Below are 19402 nucleotides of genomic sequence, written 5' to 3' on the forward strand. Positions count from 1 at the left end.
TTAGTATAATCCAGATTTAGGGTAATCTCTTCTGTGAATATTGCCTTGGTCACTGCAGCTAGTAATATCTACTTTATAATGAGGTGGGAGTTGATATTTTGGAGGCTGGAAAGGCGGTAGAGACTGAGGCAGTCTTGAGGCAACAGAAGTTACATTGGGCCTGCAAGGTTGCTCTTGGGAAGAAGGTGGCACAGAGATCCATAAATGCAGCGAGGGTGGAACCTCCCGTTGAAGTACAGGCGCTTTGCGGGGTTTCAGCATGTCCATTTCCAGGTCAATATAGTCAAATAAGGGTCTTCCCTGAAAAGTCATAGACTGTGATTCAAGAATCTTCTTGTGATATTTATAACAATGGTAGGCAACAATTATCAGAGCCACCATGATGGTTGCACATAAGCTAATTAGCAAGACATTTCTAATCCGGGAATTGCTCTCTTCGTTATATGTAGGGAAGGTACTGTTTAAAGTCAAGGATCCATTAAATGGCTTTGTAGTGGGCAAGCAGATTCCTCCATATGAAACCTTCTCAACTATGTCAATTTTGTATTCTGGCAACATTGCCTCAGCAAAGTATGGGCTGACATTCCCATCGGGTACTCTTAGTTTATTCAGCACTTCCTGGATTTCATCTCTTGAGCACCAGCTCAGTGATCTGTTGGTGCTTCTACACAGAGACCTGTTGTACCATGAGATTACAGTGGACCCAGGTCTGAGGGCAGTCAGTGTGATGCTCTTAAGACTGCTGGAGTTTAAATATTTAGAAAGCTTGTCGAGGAATAAACCAACCCTTTCTCTCCGTCTCAGGAATGAGCAGTAACTATTTTTCATTCTGATGGTATAAATATGGCATGGAATGCTGGTGGGCTTCAAAAGCTCAATGATGAGAGGTTCCCAAACAGTCAGACCCCCTGAATCTGTGGCAGATAGTACAAACTCCTGAGGTGAATATTGAAAATCAGTACTGAGTGGATAGCCATACATGGCTTGGTGAGACACATTAAACTGAAGCCAGCTTTCTGGCCCTGATGGTGAGCCGTCGACTGGATTTATTCCAAGAGTCAACTGAGTTGAGTTGCCATCTTCCTGATCATAAAATGTGTCAGCGGGTATTGAAAAATGGAACTTGCATCCAATAGTTGCTGTTATGAATTTAATGGAGTTAACAACTTTAGGGAAAGTGTTTGTTTGACCTACAAAGGATGAAGTAATGGGGAGGGAAAGTTACTAGAAACAAACAGCCTGGCTGACAGTGAATGATGATAAAGAAACCCGGTAAAACTTATGGCAGCTAATCAGTTACACAGATTTTTATCTGGGGTAAGTATGTCCCTGCCCCTTCTCCAGTGCATCCCATCCCTTGACCCATCCTTTCTTGAGCACCACAAATGACACTTTCTTATGAAATAGGTAACTTCTACCACATGCAAAATGATGCTTGTACCTATGCTGAAGATAGCTTGAAGTCCCTTCAGTCACTTCCCCTCTTACTGATTCATCAGGAAGCTATAGCGTTGCACTTGGGTTTCTATAATATCCATAACAACTACCTTCCCCTTAACTAGGAGGGTCACTTAATCTTGGATGGCAAGGTATGATTCAACCTCAAATATCTTCTTAGATGAAAAATGGCTCATGTTCATTAAAGCAATATCAATTTCTGAAAGATCTGGGCATCAGACAGCCTTCATTAAAGTTTCGAATTCTGTGACAGTTGTACCCAAAATCTAAATCCCAGACTTGAATTACTTTTCATTGCTTTGAGTCTCCTCTAATTACTTCTTATTGGTTTCAAGTTTGACTTTTTTTTGGTCTACATTCTTTGTTTCCTTTACACTAATGACAGTAGTTCCTCAGACCATTTCAATAGGAAAAAAGCTATTTCACTTATTTTATCTGCATTACATTGGGTAGCTATCTGGGCTTTTAAAATGTCTGCCTGGCAACCACCTTGCAGGGCCTTTTTGAACTTCCATTCTGGGAATGGTGGGTACAAATGGGAGAAGGGAAGAGGAGGTGGAAAACATTGTAACACTCCAAGAGGCCAGGGAAGGACATGGAGATAATATTCCCTTTTCTCCAGCAGTGCAAGTAGGGTGCTATGGTTTCGTATACCGCACCAGCAAGATATTTATAGTTGGTACGGCGTACTGGAAAGAGGAGCAGCAGAACATGGAGCCGCTAAGCGGCCCCACACCTGCAGCTTCTCCAGCACACCTGTCCTGTCCCCCAGCCCTTCCACGCAGTGTCTCCTCCGTCTGTACAGCAGCCACACTGGAGGACGGGGCTGGGGGTAGTACAGCCACACCGGAGGAGCTGCGAGCCTGGGGCCGTCCGGTGGCCCCATGTTCTGCTCCTTTCCTTGCTGTGGTTCCTGGGAGAGCCCTCTGGGGTTGGGGGTGGTACAGCCACCAGAGGAGCTACTGGCATTCTGCTTCTTTCCCTGTTGCGGTTCCCGGGAGACGCCTGAACCACAGGGTTCTCCTGGGAACTACAGCAGGGAAAGGAGCAGAACATGGGGCCACAGGTGACCCCACACAGGCATCTCCTCCGGCTTGGCTGCTGTGCTGCCCCCAGCCCTGTCCTCTGGTGGGGCTGCTGTACAGGTGGAGGAGACCCCGTGTGGGGAGAGTCAGAGATTAGATCAGAGGGGCAAGAGATTTTCAATTCCATGATGGAGCATGAAGAAGTAGAAAGGAGATTTCTGAATTCTGGAAAGTGCAGAGAGGCAGAGGGATCGTGCAAGACTAGAAAAATACGTTCCAACTTCTCACTATGGCTGACATTAGAAGGGAGGAGCCACTCTGCATTTGGGAGAGACTGAAGTTTGTTATGCTTGTGCTTTCCAAAGTAATTGTGTGTATTACCTGGAGTTATGTCCTGAGGCACCTGTGACATAGAAAACAGAGGATGAACCCATGCAACTTTTGTAGATTGCAGTGATTCGTATGTGGGGAATGGCAAGCTGCTTGTATCTTGGTAGACCAGTGAAGATGACATCTGTACCAGCTCTGTGAAAATGAAATGATTAATATTTGTTACAGTATTAGATGAGATATTCTGGCTTTGAAAAAAAAATTGTTTTGATAAGTTCCAGTGTTAGTAACACAGAGATAAGACTTTTTTTAACCATGTGATTACGAAAAAATAAAATCTAGTGGAAAAGGTGTGTGTTGAGGCAGAAGCCACAGGAGAATGGAATGTGAATTTCCTCATTTATGAGTGGCATCTACCTAATTCTGCCATTGATTCACTGTGTGGTCTTGGTCAAGTTACTTAACCTCTCCATCTTGATTTCGCATCCTTAAAATTGGGATGATGCCGGGTGGCAATAGTGGTGCTAAGAATCAATTAATTCGTTAATTAACATTAAACGTGTAAAACCTATACATGTGAGGCATTAATTTATTTTATTAATTTATTTATTATGCAGTGAGTTGATATTAAAGGTCACTTTGGTCTCAAGTTGAAAATATGTATAGCCAAGTGTTCAATGGGAAGAGGGTAATGGGAGATTTGCTTGACTCTGGAGCACATAAACTCCCCACCCCCTCCTGTAGACACGGCTGACTGAACCGGCACCAGGATGGCTGCTATCATTGGATTAGAAAGATACTTTTGAAAAGCACCGAATGGCATGTCCTTTCAAACATATTGGTGGGAAAATCTCCCTAAGGTTGTGTTGCTCCCCTGTGGCCTTTGATAAATGACTGAACACTGGCAGCCTCAATAGTTAGAGCTACAAATTTTCACTACTAGTGCATCAAAATAGAGACTGAGCATTACAAAAACTCTTTTGTGAAGGGCAGTTACTGGGTCATACATTGAAAATGGCCAGACTGACATAGGCACTCAATTCATTCCAAAATCTAGAAATATTTTGACAACCAAAATGCTTCACGTAATTTTTCTAGTATTTAAGATCTGCCACAATTACCACTTATAGTTTTTTTTTTTTTTACAGGCAAATTATTATCCACAAAGGAAGCTGCATGAGCAGTGGCACTGCAAGCTTCTTCAAATGGCCTGAGAAATGTACCACCTCAAGATCCAGGGTATAGTAGAGTCTCTGAGTCCATTCAATTGCTATCCCCTCTCCTCAGGTTTCTACGGTTAGGTGTTTTGAGAATGGATGTGGGCTCATGTCTGCTAGAATCAGGAAAGAATCCACCAACTCCCTTCACGTTAGTCGGCATTTCCATAAATACTATGAATAACAAGACACAAACCTTAAACGTACCTTGTGCATTGTTGTAGAGATGAGAAGTGGTATTAAATATAGTTCTCGCAGATATTTCTGCAGTGTAGGATGGGATGTTTGACATTTCAGTCAACTCCAGGGTAAACATTGTGACGTTTGGCAAAAGCATTGTGGTTCCAAGAGATTTGTCTGAATTTAAATCCTTTGTGCCACTAGGTAAAACACTTGGAAAATGATTTTGTGTTCTGAGCTTGCTGCTGTCATAAGAAGTAAATATCTTTGTTGGTCTGGACAGCTCAGAGCTGTCAAAGCCAGCAAAATCTGTAGGCAGAGTAAGCAGTGGAGCATTATCAGGATAGGACTGAGCTGTCAGACCTATTTCATGAGAAGTTTCAGCATCACTGGGGAAAGTGCTACTTAAAATAGAAGAACCCAATATTGAGGTAACATGGCTTGAGTTGGATTCTCTATCCCAAATCAATGTGTCCATGTGGATTATAGAAGGAACTGAGGTTTTTCCTTCAGGAAATGGAAATCTGTCTGTCTGTGGGATAGTCATAAAAGAATTAGACATGTATTCATAGCCATTAAATAGCTCCTGACTCAGATCGCTACCACCTGACAAAAGTAGTAACATGTCATCAGTAGGAGGTGTAAAACCAAATAACATAGTCAGTTGTACTGAAGTTGATATGAATGTTGAAGTCAGCTTTTCTGGAGAGATGGTTGCACTAGATGGTATTCCAAATTCAGGAAAATGGGCATAACCCGAGATGCTGTCCTCCTGACGGCTATAAACCGATGTCATTAATATTTCTTCTGGAAAATGTGTTTGAGGTGCTGTCTTAACAAGAGATACTTCTGGAGAGATTAAAGGCCATTCGTAATTTGTCTCTGTCACTAAATTGTAAATGGGTCTTGAAAATTGGCCTTTACCGGTTGACTCAGCGATGTCAAAAGAAAGGTCTGATAGAAAATGATGCCTTGATGGCTCTGATTTGCCAGACTGCAAAAATGCATCCAACTCTTGCATGTGAGATTGTGGTTGCTCTAATAAGAGTGGCATACTGGAAACTGTATTCTGCAGCCCCTTAAATTCTGTTGAAAGAGAGGTTGCTGTAATGATCAAAGAAGGTGAAAGTTCAGGAAAAGCAAAAGCAGAGAGATCTTGAAAAATAGTACTAGACATTGGTCTTTTACTCTGAAAGTTCTGTGATGGGTCCATTTCTAAGGCCCCTAAACTTCCTGGGCTTGTTACCAAAAGTGGAATGAGATCTATGTAACTGGTGACAGCTGTGCTTGCTTCGTGGAAAGAAAACCAAGTCTGAACAGGTGATACCGCAGTCTTTCTGTGTAAGTAAACAAGTGAATTTGGTGGCAAAGTAGTGAAGACATCTTCCCTGGTTGGCTTTGCCATGGTTTCAGCCATTTTCAGTGTAGGTGTTGGTGTAACCATTAACTGTCTGCGTTGTCTTCCTGAACGTTTTCTTTCAAATCCTTCTCTTTTAATTATTCTCCAGCCTGCAATTTCATACCCTAAGAGCTGTGAAAGATGGTGTGAATCAACATTGTGTCTTAGAACTTGAATTAATTCATAGAGCATTGCAAAAACTCCACATCCAACGGGCCAATAGAGTCCTATGTAATGGCTTTCCATGAAGCTGATGTGTCTAATATCTTCAGCCAGTATTGTTAAGTTCCTCCTGCTTCTGTGTATCAAACCCTGATATGGATTTAGGGCCAATGAGGTGGGATCCAGATGGAGATATTCTGCCATGGTGCATACCAGAAAGAGGCGTTGTTGAACATCCAGTGATTCAGCTGCAGCATGGATAATGATCTCGGCAGAGGTGAGAGAGCTGTCCCTTGTACATCTTTCAGAACTGAAACTGAAAGTCCAAAAATGTAGACAGTAAAACTCCTTTCATTTGACCCCCTTTTATGTGAAAATTCCTGTTTGAATTTAGGCATGTCCCCTGATGTACATCAATTACATGGGAAAACTCTACCTCTTAGCCAAGCTCCCTCTTATCTGGATAAATTTCAGGTCCCCATTCCATTCAGGCAGTATTTGTATATAATTACAGTTGTTTATATTTAGCTTCATGATCTCCTATTCTGATCTCACAATAAACAGTTTATCAACCATACTTTTTCTGGGTTAGAACAGGTCCTGGCTCCTTTCTGGTCATAGAACATTGTAGTACTCATTCAATTACTGTTTCTTCTCCTGCCCTCCCCCCCGCCTCCAATGCATTTGCTAGTTATTTATCATCTGTAGGTTAGGAAATTAAAATTTCTTCCCTTCCCACCTCTTAGCTCTCCATCCCAGTGTTGATTTTTGAGACACTCCTCACCCCATACAGACCCCAGCTTCCTTGATGATTACAGTCCCCAATCTAATGCCCACTAAAATCAATGAAAAGACTCCTTTAACTTCAATGGGTACTAAATCTGACCCTGTGTCTGCCTCCTTCCATTCAACCCACACTTCCTCACCCTTTTCTTCAGCTTCACTTTTCCTTAATAAACAAATCCTGCATCGGGTAGATGCATCCACATTTTTTGGTGCTTTTGGCCAAATGCATTTGTAAGTTGCTGACATTAAGGATACTCACATATTGCCCTTGGACATGTGACTTAAGCCAGTCTTCTTTTCTGGGATCAGAATGCTGTCCTGAACATGAAGGGTGAAATTTACATTGGCTCTTGGTGTTTTCTGAACACACCCGTCTTCATGGGCGGCTATATTCAGGTGGTATTCTCCATTCTCCTCATACATTGGCAGTCCTTGCAGTGTACTTGTGTTAGGATTGAACTCCAACCATTTTGGCAAATCTGCACCATTAGCCAACGTAATCTATTCCATAATAGGACAAAAGATGTACTGAGTTCTAGGATCAGCACATGGACATCACTATTATAGCTGAAAAGTATACAACAAAAGCTCTGTGCAGAAAAGACTAAGCTAGTCAACAGAATCAGCTGCAGATGTTCTTAAACACAGCTGTAAGCTATCAATAGGGTTTTATTTAATTACAATTGTTTTTTGTCTTGTTTTGTTTTGCAACTTTTTATTAAGGCAAAGTTTACAATAAAATGTTAATGTACTACATCATTTATTACTTATTCAGGATCAGCTTAATATTCAAAGAAACTGGCTAAAGATTCTGTTTTGCTGGCTGGGGACTCATCCTCATGTAACTGCAGTAAAAAGGGAACCAGATTTCTAAAAACCTGTCCTCCTCTCGGCCTATTTCTTGCATAAGTTCTTGGTGTGAAAGCTTTTCCGTTACAAGGACAGTCCATATTTTATTATGTATGCCACAGTTCCATTGGAGGAGAAGTCATGTTTTTGCAATAATGTGCAATACAAAGTCTTGTTGCTAACAATAAAAAATAAATGTGTCTTTCTGTCTAAAATGTAGATAATATATTGGAGCATTAAATGAGCAGGTCAGGGATGTCTGGAAAAGCTGACACTATTTTAAAAAATTGTTTTTGAGACTGCAGTCAGCAGCCATGTTTGACATTAAAGACTATTTAGTGCCTAAAATATGTTTTGGGTGTTTCTTTAATATAGAATTAATTTAATTGTTATGCTGAAATCAAAGTTAGGTTTTAAAATAGTCTTATTAAAAATCCCTCTCCATGCAGATATTCCTGAGCTGTATTGTAATTAACTAGAAATTATTGCAAAGATCTAGAGTAAATAACGTATTATACAGAAGAGTGTATTTAACTCAGTGTTACCTTGTACTGGGTTATCTTTCCCTGAAAGGCAAATGGTGGTACTGGGTAGTAAAATACTTTCCCCATAAAGGCTATTGTGTCTGGGATGCCTCGAAGGATCTGGATCTCCTCACATGTGTTGTTTGATTCCCTGGCAACCACAGCAGCCATGATTCCTGAGAGAGATACCAGTGCAAGAAGCAGTAGTGTTGGTAAAACTCGCTTCTCCAGGGACAGATGGGACCCAGAGATAAGAAGCCTGTCATCAGCACCAGTGTATATCCTCAAAGCATCCATTCTCACATTGTATGTATGTGCCTCTGAGGTAACCAGAGGCTGCTGCTTCATTGCATTTCAGAGCTGTGGGGGGAGGGGGGAATACACATTTACAGTTAGTCAGCTACTGCTTGTGCAGAATCAGAGAGATTTAAAGCTTCCTAAGATTTAAACTGTTAATTAGAACCCACTAGTTTAATTCTAGGTGAGCAATATCCAAAATGATCAATTGGTTTACAGACTTTGAGCCACCTTTTAAAAAGCTACAATACTCACCGTTACTGCTCAGCTCAAAAGTCTTTCTTGAAAAACAGTGTAGAGCCACAAACAGCCCCTTATGCTTTTTAGCATGGTTTCCTTTAGACACAATGATGCTCTCATTTCTGCCTCTGTCATGAGCAAAGACCACCTGGTCTCTAGGAGATGAAATACTAGACTAGGGCCTCCTGAGGGGGGCCTTCAACATATGGTTGAGAGAAGTGCCTGGGAAACTGCAGTGCCGTAACCTGACCAGGCATGCTTTTTTTTTTTTTTAATGGTAGCAGGGGGAAAGGCGTTATTACAGGACCAGAGGCAGTCCAAGGGTTAACATGTCTGTCCAGTTTCATCCTTGATGTCACCCCATTGAGGGCACTGGAGTAGCAGTGGAGATAAATGAGATCCATTATGTTTTGAGGTACCTTTTTTCACTGGGGATAAAACTATTACAAGTAACACAGCATAAAATAGTTCCTGCAGGATGCAGAGATTACCTGGCTAATGTGGAAGTCTCAATGGGGGTAAAAGATGTGTTCTACTTGTCCAGAGACAGTTACCGTATATTTGGTCTGTACTGGGGGCCAGGCAAAGCATATTCAAAACATGGGTACAGGCACCATTCTTAAATGGTGTTTACAATGGTTTATTAATGCCATTTTCTCCCCACTGTAGATGAGATCTTTAGAATACTGCTGTGGATGGAAACATAGGTTAAGATCCTATCAGGGCTGACTCAATCTTTCATCGTCCTGAGTTAAGTGGTTTATTGTGTGGAGTGGATGAAGTCTTACAAATCAAGATGCTGTTCCCTCTGCACAGGCATTGAAGCATCTCTGAAATGTGGCCATGGTGCCGCATGGCGGTTTTCCTGCAGCTATTACAGACTCCTGGGCAGAGATAAGGGAGGGGGCAAAACACTCGGGCTCCAGGGGAGGGCATGAGTCCTTCCTTCCCATCTTCAGTCGCGGGACTCAGAGTGGGCTCCAGTCCCCCTTCCCTGGTTCAGCCAGAGGCTCCAGTAGTGGGCTTCAGCCTCTCCCTTCTTCCTCCCCTCTCCCTCCACTAAGTCACAGGGCTAAAGGGGTGGGCTTAATCCCCCTTCAGCCTTAGGCTCTGGCGTCAGGGTTTGTGCTTCAGCCTGCCCCCGTGCTCTGGGCAGAGCTCCAGGCTTCCGCGCCCCCCAGCTCCAGCTCCAGGACTCCAAGCTCAGGGCTCTGGGCTTTAGCCTCTTCCCCGGCTCCAGCTGTGGGGCTCCGGCTCTGGACTTCATCCCAAGGCAGCAGGGCTTCAGCAGAGCAGGCCTTACTTGGCAGCATGGTCAAGAGGCAAGGAGCAGGGTGAGCTTGGAGTGCGAGGCCATGGAAGGGAGCTTGGGGCAATGTGGGGTGGAGGAAGCAGCAGGGCCCAGGGGTGCAATGGGTAGCTCAGGGTAGGGTGGGGTGTGAGGTTGGGGGAGGCAGTGGGAGCCAAGGGGGGCTACATGGTGGGTCGGGGGAGGCAGCAGGAACCAGAGGCAATGGGTGGGGGGTCAGGGGAGGCAGTGGGGGCCATCAGCACCTAAATACAATGGTACATTATTTTTATTATTGAGTTTCCAAGAAAACCCACCCTATATAAATAAATTACAATGCTTTGGGGCATGGACATGCACATATCCATTTGTTTTTCCTAAAGTTAATTATATTTTAGGGAAATGTGTCTGAGTGGCCACCAGCAAGAGTTGGTGGCTGCACTCTGAGGCCACCAAAAAAATTGTTGCGAGAACCCCACCCAGTGGCACTTTTCATGAGAGCACTGATGTGCCCTGCTGCCTTTAGCCAATGGTTTTGGTTTTGCATTGGGCTTTGTATCAATTGCTGGCCTTCCTGCCACCCTCCCCTCTACAGGTGCCTGTGTTTTAGCAACGGTATTCTCTGAAATGCTTTGGGATCCTTTGAAAGATCCTATATAAATATAAATTAATATTCATTTGCAGATAAGACCACAGAATCCTGTGACATGAAAATGCATATCCAGCTGCTGGAGCCCACAATGTGTTATGTTTGTTATAGGTGGCACTCTGTACAGCAAAGCAATATTTAATTACCCCATTACTTAACTGTATACAGCTCAGTGAATATGCTTGAGGCTATGTAGAATTACAGGACTCTTTTGGAATTAAAAGGATCTATGATCAAACTAAATGTTGACTGCAAGGATTTTTTAAGTTAAAGCCATGATTGGCTATGACTAAATCTAAAGTTCTGTTCTTTATGATTATGGTTAATTGTTTTGAGAAAGAAGTTGTGACACTGAACTCACTGTTTTTGCCAATCTCAGCAGCATCCTTCAATAATCCCTTTAAACAATTTACTTTATTAGATGTGATTGGGGGAGGGTGGAAGTACTAGTTAGACGCAAGAATTTTTATTTAAACTATTTAGTGCTTGTGAAAGTTGCTGGCCTGACAAGTCTGGAAACTGAAACCCCGTTTATTTATAATTAGATATAGCATAAGCATGTGTCCCCTAGGGACCCTGGCCCAGCAAATCACTTAAGCACATGCTTACCTTTTAAGCATGTGAATAGTCCCATAGACTTCAATGGGGCTACTTGCAGTTAAGCATGCACATAAATCTTGCAATTTTATAATGAGCCTCACGATATTGGGTTTGTTTTTTTTCTTAAAGTCCCACCTTCTACAGACAAGAGATTGCATGAGAATCTCAGATTTCATTAAATAAATAAGCATCCTAGCCCTCCTGATTGGGCAGAACAGCCTGAAAATGTGGAGCAAGCATGTCCTAAAGGTTCAGAAAACAGAAAGCAGCTAAAAAGAACTGAAAATGTATTTGGCTTAAAAATTAGATTGCTTTAAAGCAATCTCATGATTCGGGGCAGGGGGCTAACATGATTTTTTGAATGCTTGGGATTGGCAGTACCAGTGATTCTTTGAAGGCTTTGCTATGAAAAAATATGCTGTTTCTTTGGTCTGTTGGAAAGGCAATCAAAACTGATCTACAGCATCGCTAGATTTGTAATATTTTACAACTTTTTATTTTGTTAAATGCCCAGTTTTGTTTAGCATTGTAAGGATACAATAGCGATGACATTGTGTTAGTATGGGTGTGGCTCGGCAAATTAGGTGATGTCATCATGTCCGTATAAAAGTGACTGTGCGGACATCTGTATTAATCCTGATCATGCCCAATTATGAACTAGATATTTCCAGATGGCTCAGCAGACTCAGAATGAGCTGGGTCTTGGCAGTTGTGTAAAAGTGCTGTGCCTCCTTTCTTAACTGATCTGGCTCCGGAGTGTTTAGTAACCATTATGTAATGACATACTGGTCATCTGTCCCCTCTCAAATGGTGGGAATCCTGTTGTCACAAGATTTCTGCCATTTTGGGCTGAATCCAAACCAAATCCAGAAAAGAGGCCCCTTAGAGCTTTGGACATAAAATCACAGAGCCAAATTCAGATCCACGGATTCAAATCCAAACCCTGAAATTCAGGGAGCGGGGAGTTGAAACTGGTGTTTCCCCTATTTTGGTCCCTCTTTAATTTCCATCCAATTAGTGACCTGCTAGAGCTGACTGTAGCAAACAGTGCTTATTCTCAATTTGCTTTGTCTGTGGTTTCAAATGCTACCGATCCATTTGACAAGAAATGCGTAGACATACATTTACCCTCACGACATGCTGCCTCAATACTTCAAAGGCAAATGTGTCAGCACCTTTGTATGAAGGTGGTAAGGAAGCTGAAAAGACCATCAAATCTCCAGAAGGCTGACCAGCAGTTCCTGCTGCAGTACAATCACTGAGCTCAGTTAGCTCATGCTTCATTTTCCATTTAAAGTGTAACAGTGGCACATAGGCCTGAATTAGGTCAATGCCATTTGGTAAAGCAGAAGACAACTTGTTCACAGTGCTCACAAACACAAAAGGAAAAAACCCTGCGTCTGTTCCCACTGTCTCAGTCCAAGGCCAGAAGTGACAAAATGTCTCAGGTAAAACTGGCGTAACTTAACTTAACAGAAGTAAGTTATTTCCGGCCAAACTGAATAATATCAGAAACCTCATGGAATATTCCTATTCTCACTAGGCATCCTGCCCAATTTTGCAGACTCAGCTGTTTCAGGTATTTTAGAAAAGGATGGGTAAATGTAATCCAAAGCTCTGGGTATTTATCTAAACCAAACTGAATCTTTAGAGTGTTCACCCATAAGTACTTGCAATGTAATAAAAAATAAAATTATTTAAAAAACCGGGCAAACTCATTGCTCCATTTCTGGATATGAGTATGCGCTGTTTTCCTAAGTGTCAGCTTTACATTTTCATGTGTGTTATTCTGAGATAGAGAAGATTCATCCCTAGTGAAAAACTATCAAATATACTTGAGCTACACAACAATTTTTCCAAGAGATTACAGAGGATCAGAAAAGAGAGACGAAAACAGACCCATAAACTAGAAATCATTATTAAATTGCTAGTTTCCTGGGCTCCCTCCCCCGTCTGGCTGTATCCACCTGTTGTTCTCTTGTCTTATACTTAGATTATGAACTCTTTTTTTTGGGTGGGGGGGGGAGGAGGACTGTCTTTTTGTGATGCTTGTGCGTTGTTTAGCACTATGGGGCTGGAGCCCCTAGGTGCTATCACAATACAAATAATCCCAAATTGACAAGTCTCACAATATTTGCTGTCTTGTTGAAAGCCCCAGTGGCTGGAACCAAAAGATTGCTTGAAAATCTTGGATTTCATTTCAAAGGAAGAGTCTTGTCCTGGAGGCATATAGAGAAAAGCTTGAAGCTATGAAGCTAGTGTACCCCAAATACTCAGAAACCAGAAGGTGAATAAAAAAAGAATTCAGAACATATTATTTTTAAAAAAATCTTCTTGTTTTGGGGGTAGGGAGGGCTGACTCACGATTTTGAAATGCTTTGACTTGGCAAAACTGATAACCACAGATCCCACAGCTGGATAATTAGACTGGCCATTTCAAATTATTTTGCAGTGATGGGACATTTAGGAAGACCTGTGACAATACTTTATCGAATGAATTGCAGAGTATAGAAAAGCTGGAAAGGTTTGTTCACCCGGTTCCTTTGACTTTCAGCATGTTCCAGGAGAGGCCTCTGTGCTTGAGTTGCTTGGTAACATATACAAAGGTACCTGCAGGTTGGTTCTCTCGTTGCAAGAATTTTCTAAGCATGCTAATTCCTGGGAGAAATATCAGAGACAGTTTTGTTTGAACTGTTGCTATAAACCTAATCCTGCAAGACAGAAACGTTGACAGAGATACATGAAGCACAGGAGCAGAATTTTATTTGCGTCTTAGGTACTAAAGATTTTCTTTTGTTTCTGAATTGGTTAGAGTTCTCCATGCTATAGGCTAGCCAGAACTAGCCCTAGTCAACACACCCTATAATGCAAGTACAGGAACCCTCAGGGCACTAGATACATTAATCTTCCAGTTATTTTTGCTCTACCTCAGTCTCCTTGCAAGTGTTTATTTTTAGCAATTCCTGCTGTGCATGTATGATTTAGGTCAGTGACTTTCAACCTTTCCAGACTACTGTACCCCTTTCAGGAGTCTGATTTCTGTTGCATACCCCCAAGTTTCACCTTGCTTAACTACTTGCTTACAAAATCAGACATAAAAATACAAAAGTGTACCAGCACACTATTACCGAAAAATTGCTGACTCTCTCAGTTTTACCATATAATTAATAAAATAAATCAAGTGGAATATAAATATTGTACTTACATTTCAGTGTATTGTATATAGAGCAGTATAAACAAGTCGTTGGGTGTACAAAATTTTAGTTTGTATTGACTTCACTAGTGCTTTTTATGTACCCTGCTGTAAAACTAAGCAAATAGCTAGTTGAGTTGATGTACCCCCTGGAAGACCTCTACATACCCCCAAGGGTTCATGTATCCCTAGTTGAGAACCACTGCTCTAAGGACTTGTCTACATGGGAAAGCTAAGCTAAAGTATGAATAATAATATAAGTTACATATGAATTTAAACTAATACACTGGAATTAACCCCTCACATCATGTGGACACTTTTTTTCTCATATAAGAATGCCTTTTTATGGTTTGCTTCTGTTGCTTTGGAAGCACTTTAATCTAAGATGAAAAAACCCACTCTTATTCTGAATGAAGAGCATGCACAGGGGGTTAGGCCATTTATAACTATATCATTTTACCTACTCCGCTATAATTATACTGATATAACTAGTAAAACTTTCTCATTTTTACCTTTCTCCTCAAACTGTCCCTCTGCCCCTCCACTTTTTCCAGTGTGGTGAATATAGGGGAGGGCTTAAAAATGGAGAGAATTTTTCCAATATTTTGAAATGAGTTTTTTCAAAAATGTCAAACTTTGACAAAGTTTTCCATTTCAATTTTTTTGAAAAGCAAACAAAAATATGTTTAAAAAACATTTCCATGAAAAAAATGTTTTATTTTAGTTTAAACTCCATTTTTTGGTGGGCAAAAAACTTTGATAAAATTTCAACCAGCCTAGAAATTTGAGAGCTAAGCCATCTGGCATTTTCTTGGTTATGATCTTAATTGATTAAATGGTTTACTAAAGTGTATCTGATATGGGAGAAGTACACGGTGTTGGGAAGGGTTTTATTATATTGCTGCAGCCTGCAAGCTTTTAATTTGGCCCTACGTGTAAGAGACGGTGTATAAACTACTGGTTAGAGGAGACTGTGACCCAGGTGTCTGGGTTCTATTCCTCACTCTCACGAATTCACTGGCTGACTTTGTAACTCACTTAGTCTCTCCCTGTCTCGATATATTATATCAATAACCTTGCCAAAAGAATTCTCAGAAACATGTTTTTTGATTTTGTTTTTGTTTTTTTTTACAGTTGTTCTGAGCAGTTCTTCATGGCCCACATGTCTGCTAACTGCCAGCTTTTAGCAACATACCACCCTCCTGGATTTGCCACTTTGTAAAGTGCAGAGGGCTGAACTATACAGAGGTTTGTATAAACACGGCTACAGGATGGGAACCTATATGACAAGTTTCAGCCTTATGTGATTTTAAATGGGTGGGGTGTGTACAAAACAACTGAAACAGGGCTTATAATGGCCATGCTGACAGAACTTTGTATATATATTGCCTGGTGCGACTAGGCTCCACTTTATATTGATTGGTGTTTCTGGCTTCCCACTGCAGACTTTCAAATAGATTGTTATAATATCCTAGTTATGTTTCTGTGTCAGCTGGTGTGCCAATTTTAGCCCTAGTGCTGGAGGATGCGACTCCACTGGACGGCACTCCACCCACTGGCACCAGGTCTGAATTTAGCTGAAAACATTTGGTGTAATTTTAGGAGGCTTCCCCCCCCCCTTCCCAAAGCCAAAGCTGTAACTTTTTCTCCTGAAATATAGAGGCTGCTGTAATTGGCTGTGCCATGGTTCCATTTTCATTTTGACAGTTCCTATCTCCTCTGCTGGGAAGAAGTGAAATCATATTTCCCATGAGCTGTTGTTTTCAGACCTTTCTGCTGAACAATGTTTCTTCTGGCTTCTGGCCAATTTCTGAAAACCATGGGAGAAATAAATATCAAACAACAATATTTCCCAAAAGGCGACAGGTTCATGTAGCAGAACAGAGTGCAATGCAGCTCAGAAGCTGATAAACTGCTCTAGAGATGACCTGCAAATAGGGGTGAGGAAATTGGCCTTGTGCCCCCTCCTCTTTTGCAGTTGCTTTTTTAAGATGTATAATAAAGTCCTGAAAGTTTTTTTCAAAATATCCCGATTGTCTTACCTTAGAATTTCAGGTCTTTCTGCATTGGTAGAATTTAGTTAAACTGTAACATTTCGGAAGCCGTGAGAGGTGAGGGGAAGGGATTTTCAGCTGGACTCTTTAAGTAACTTTATTTTTTGTATGGTTTGATTAATGCATTTATTCAGTCACTAATTTAACATTTGTGATGAAGGAAGCCTTTGCTAAAGGTCCATTCAATTACGTTACAGGCATTCACAATAAAAATCCTTGATTCCCTCATGGATCCTTTAGCACAGTGGCTGTCAACCTTTCTAGACTCCTGTATCCCTTTCAGGAGTCTGATTTGTCTTCTGTACCCCAAGTTTCACCTCATTTAACTACTTGCTTATAAAATCCATTATAAAAATACACAAGTGTCACAGCACATTATTCCTGAGAAATTGCCGACTTCCTCATTTTTGCCATATAATTATCAAATAAATCAACTGGAATTAAATATTGTACTTACATTTCAGTCTGTAGTATATAGAGCAGTATAAACAAGTCATTGTCTGTATGAAATTGTAGTTTATACTGACTTTGCTAGTGTTTTTTAATGTAGCCTGTTGTAGAACTAGGCACATATCTAGGTGAACTGATGGTACCTCCTGGAAGATCTCTGCATACCCCCATGCGTACACATACTCCTGGTTGAGAACCACTGCTCTAGCAAAACCAGGAATGGATGAATTTGACATGCCTGATTGTGATGGGTTCCCCCCCCCCTTTTGGGGTGCCTCCTGGGACTGGGGTATCGCTGAGCCCGCCTAACCCACCAGCCTGGGTTCCCTTTACACGGTACTGCTATGCAGCCTTCCCCAGGCTTCAGACTGCACTTTTCCAGCACACATACAGGTAGGGAAACAACCCCAGCTGCAGCTATACACACAGATGCTGAGATGGGCTCTGTATTGGAAGGCTCAGCTAAGGAATTGCCCAGTACTCAAGTGTGCACACCCCTCTAGAGGGTAAACCCAAAACTGTACTGTCTTGCACTGCACAGAGAACTGAACAGCATAATCTCATGAAATTCGCCCCTCCCTCAGTGTGGAGAGGGTATACATAGCTTTCTGCCCCAAGTTATGATTTCCACACACTGGCTTTAGACCAAACAAAGCAAGTTTATTAACTACAAAAGATAAGTTTTAAGTGATTATAGGGGATAGCAAACAGATCAAAGCAGATTACCTAGCAAATAAGACAAACACACAATCTAAGCTTAATATACTAAAGAAACTGGTTATAAGTAGCAAATTCTCACCCTAAATGTTGTTTTAGGCAGAGAGTTTTGAAGGCAAGCTGCACTTGCTTGTAGCTTAAAATGCCATATATTCCTTTCACAGTCTAGACAACCTTCTAGCCTGGGCTCAGTCCTTCTCCCCTAGTCCATCTTTTTGTTCTCAGGTGTTTCCAGCTGCCCTCTTTCTTGGGCAGGGAATCAATGAAGAACAAACCATGATGTCACTCCCCTGCCTTAAATAGTTTTTGCATATGGTGGAAATCCTTTGTCTCCTAGTGTGATCCCCACCCCGGTCAGTGGAAAAATACTAGTATTATGGAGTCCAGTATCGGTGACTTGGTCACATGTCCCTGCAGCCATAACTCAGAGGCTTCTTGTAGCGTCCCCAGGAAGGCTTCCTGGAAATTAGCATCTTCAAAGACCTGTTGTTCTCCCTAATGGCCCTTCCCAGCAAGTCATCCAGACTGATTGCATTCTGTCTCATGGGCATTCCCCAGGTGTAAACGCACTTGCAATAGATGCATAGACAATATTCCTAACCTCAGATACAAAAATGATACATGCATAGAGATAGGATAGTCATGTTCAGTAAATCATCACCTTTTCAATGATACCTCACGTGACCTATCTGGTATAAAATACATCATAGTTATAGCATAATCATATCATAATGATATCTCTATGAAGAATATGGGGTGTAATGCCACAGTAATATTAAAAACTTTATAACAAAACAAACATTTCAGACTGTCTTTATCATTAAAAAAAGTGCAAGCTGAGTTTTAAAAAAAAGTCATTTATAGGTTGTCTTGAAATCAAAAATATTGTAAGCTGTTTGTGATGGGGCAGACTTTTTTTTGTTGACCATTTATATGAAGATGATTGACATTTATTTTCAACATGGCTTACCTAAGTGAGATGATGCTCTAATCAATGGTGGGATTTGGTTGCTGCCTGTAATCACTCTGCTCCCTTCCTCCTACCTAACTCAGCAACCTACTTGCTCCTTGATGATCTGCACCATTTCCTCTTCCAAAAGGGCATCCCAGTTTCTTCTCAGCCACACAGATTGCCCAGGTAAGTCATAGTCAAAGAAGGTTTCCACTTGGTGAGTTAATACAATGGTCTCAGAATTATTGGGGTTTACCAGGAGATAGAGCCATAGCAGGCTGCTTCCATATTTTCAAGAAAGTTGTGACTTACCTCCTGGCCTAGTTTCATAGTTGGTTTCTGATGAAATAAGAGTATTGCCTGAATAAAGAAGAAAATAATTGTCATATTTCAGAGTGGGCTTGGACTTCTTAAACAGCAGTGAACAGGTAGATGACTGATACGGGCTACTCAAGGATCTTTTATCAGGGCTCATCCGAACATGAGGGGGACTCTCAACAGTAGACACACCAGAAAAAGGGTACTGTCTGTGACCTTTGCTTAACATTGTTTTGGGTGAATCTAGTGCTAATGAAAGTAAGTAACTAACAATGGCCAGAGCTATGTATAACACAAGCAAGTGCTGTGAAAGCTTCCCCAACAGAATTCTATCAATGCCTCTCAGTCTTGGCCACTTTCAATAATAGATACTAGCTGTTCTACGATTGATTTATTCTTGAGCCAAGACTGTGAATTGTGTTTATTCGCACGGTGTGGTTTTTGTCACGTTCACCAATAGAGACTAAGATGTGGCCCACCAAACATATTGTGACCTAAGCTACCATTTGCACCCTTTTTTCCACAGGTAAAAGGCTAGTGCTATAACCTGTTGCACCTAGCCCTCAAATGGGAATGGTTGGGGTTGGGGGACAACCAGATGAGTTTTAACGTGCATAACTGCTTTTTGTTGTAGACTTATATGGGGTCTAGATTTTCAAAAGTTCAAGCCTTAACAGTAGGCTCTTAAATCCACAGTGAGGCACCAAATAAGAG

At 41.5% G+C, this 19402-nt stretch overlaps 1 protein-coding gene across 1 annotated transcript; it reads right to left on the bottom strand.

Annotated features, from left to right (window-relative positions):
* On the bottom strand, positions 1-7166 carry LOC119855713. Its single transcript, XM_043506252.1, has 4 exons — positions 6817-7166; positions 4238-6087; positions 2602-3008; positions 1-1083 (listed from the first exon to the last, which is right to left on the bottom strand). Exons 1-4 carry the CDS (start codon positions 6978-6980, stop codon positions 1-3), a joined length of 3504 nt encoding a protein of 1167 aa, XP_043362187.1. The 5' UTR covers positions 6981-7166.
* Between the last annotated feature and the right edge of the window lie 12236 nt (positions 7167-19402).

The sequence above is a fragment of the Dermochelys coriacea genome, chromosome 1 (assembly GCF_009764565.3).
Source record: "Dermochelys coriacea isolate rDerCor1 chromosome 1, rDerCor1.pri.v4, whole genome shotgun sequence".
In the NCBI taxonomy this organism is placed as follows: domain Eukaryota; kingdom Metazoa; phylum Chordata; order Testudines; family Dermochelyidae; genus Dermochelys; species Dermochelys coriacea.

What these genes read in the sequence shown, in the direction of transcription:
- LOC119855713 (XM_043506252.1), bottom strand. Translation starts at nt 6,980, where the DNA reads ATGTATGAGGAGAATGGAGAATACCACCTGAATATAGCCGCCCATGAA. An exon ending in CACATGTCCAAGGGCAATAT is followed by an intron (nt 6,088 to 6,816) that starts GTGAGTATCCTT and finishes TTGGACTTTCAG; the next exon opens with TTTCAGTTCTGAAAGATGTA. An exon ending in ACACGGGGTCTCCTCCACCT is followed by an intron (nt 1,084 to 2,601) that starts GTACAGCAGCCC and finishes TTTTATGATCAG; the next exon opens with GAAGATGGCAACTCAACTCA.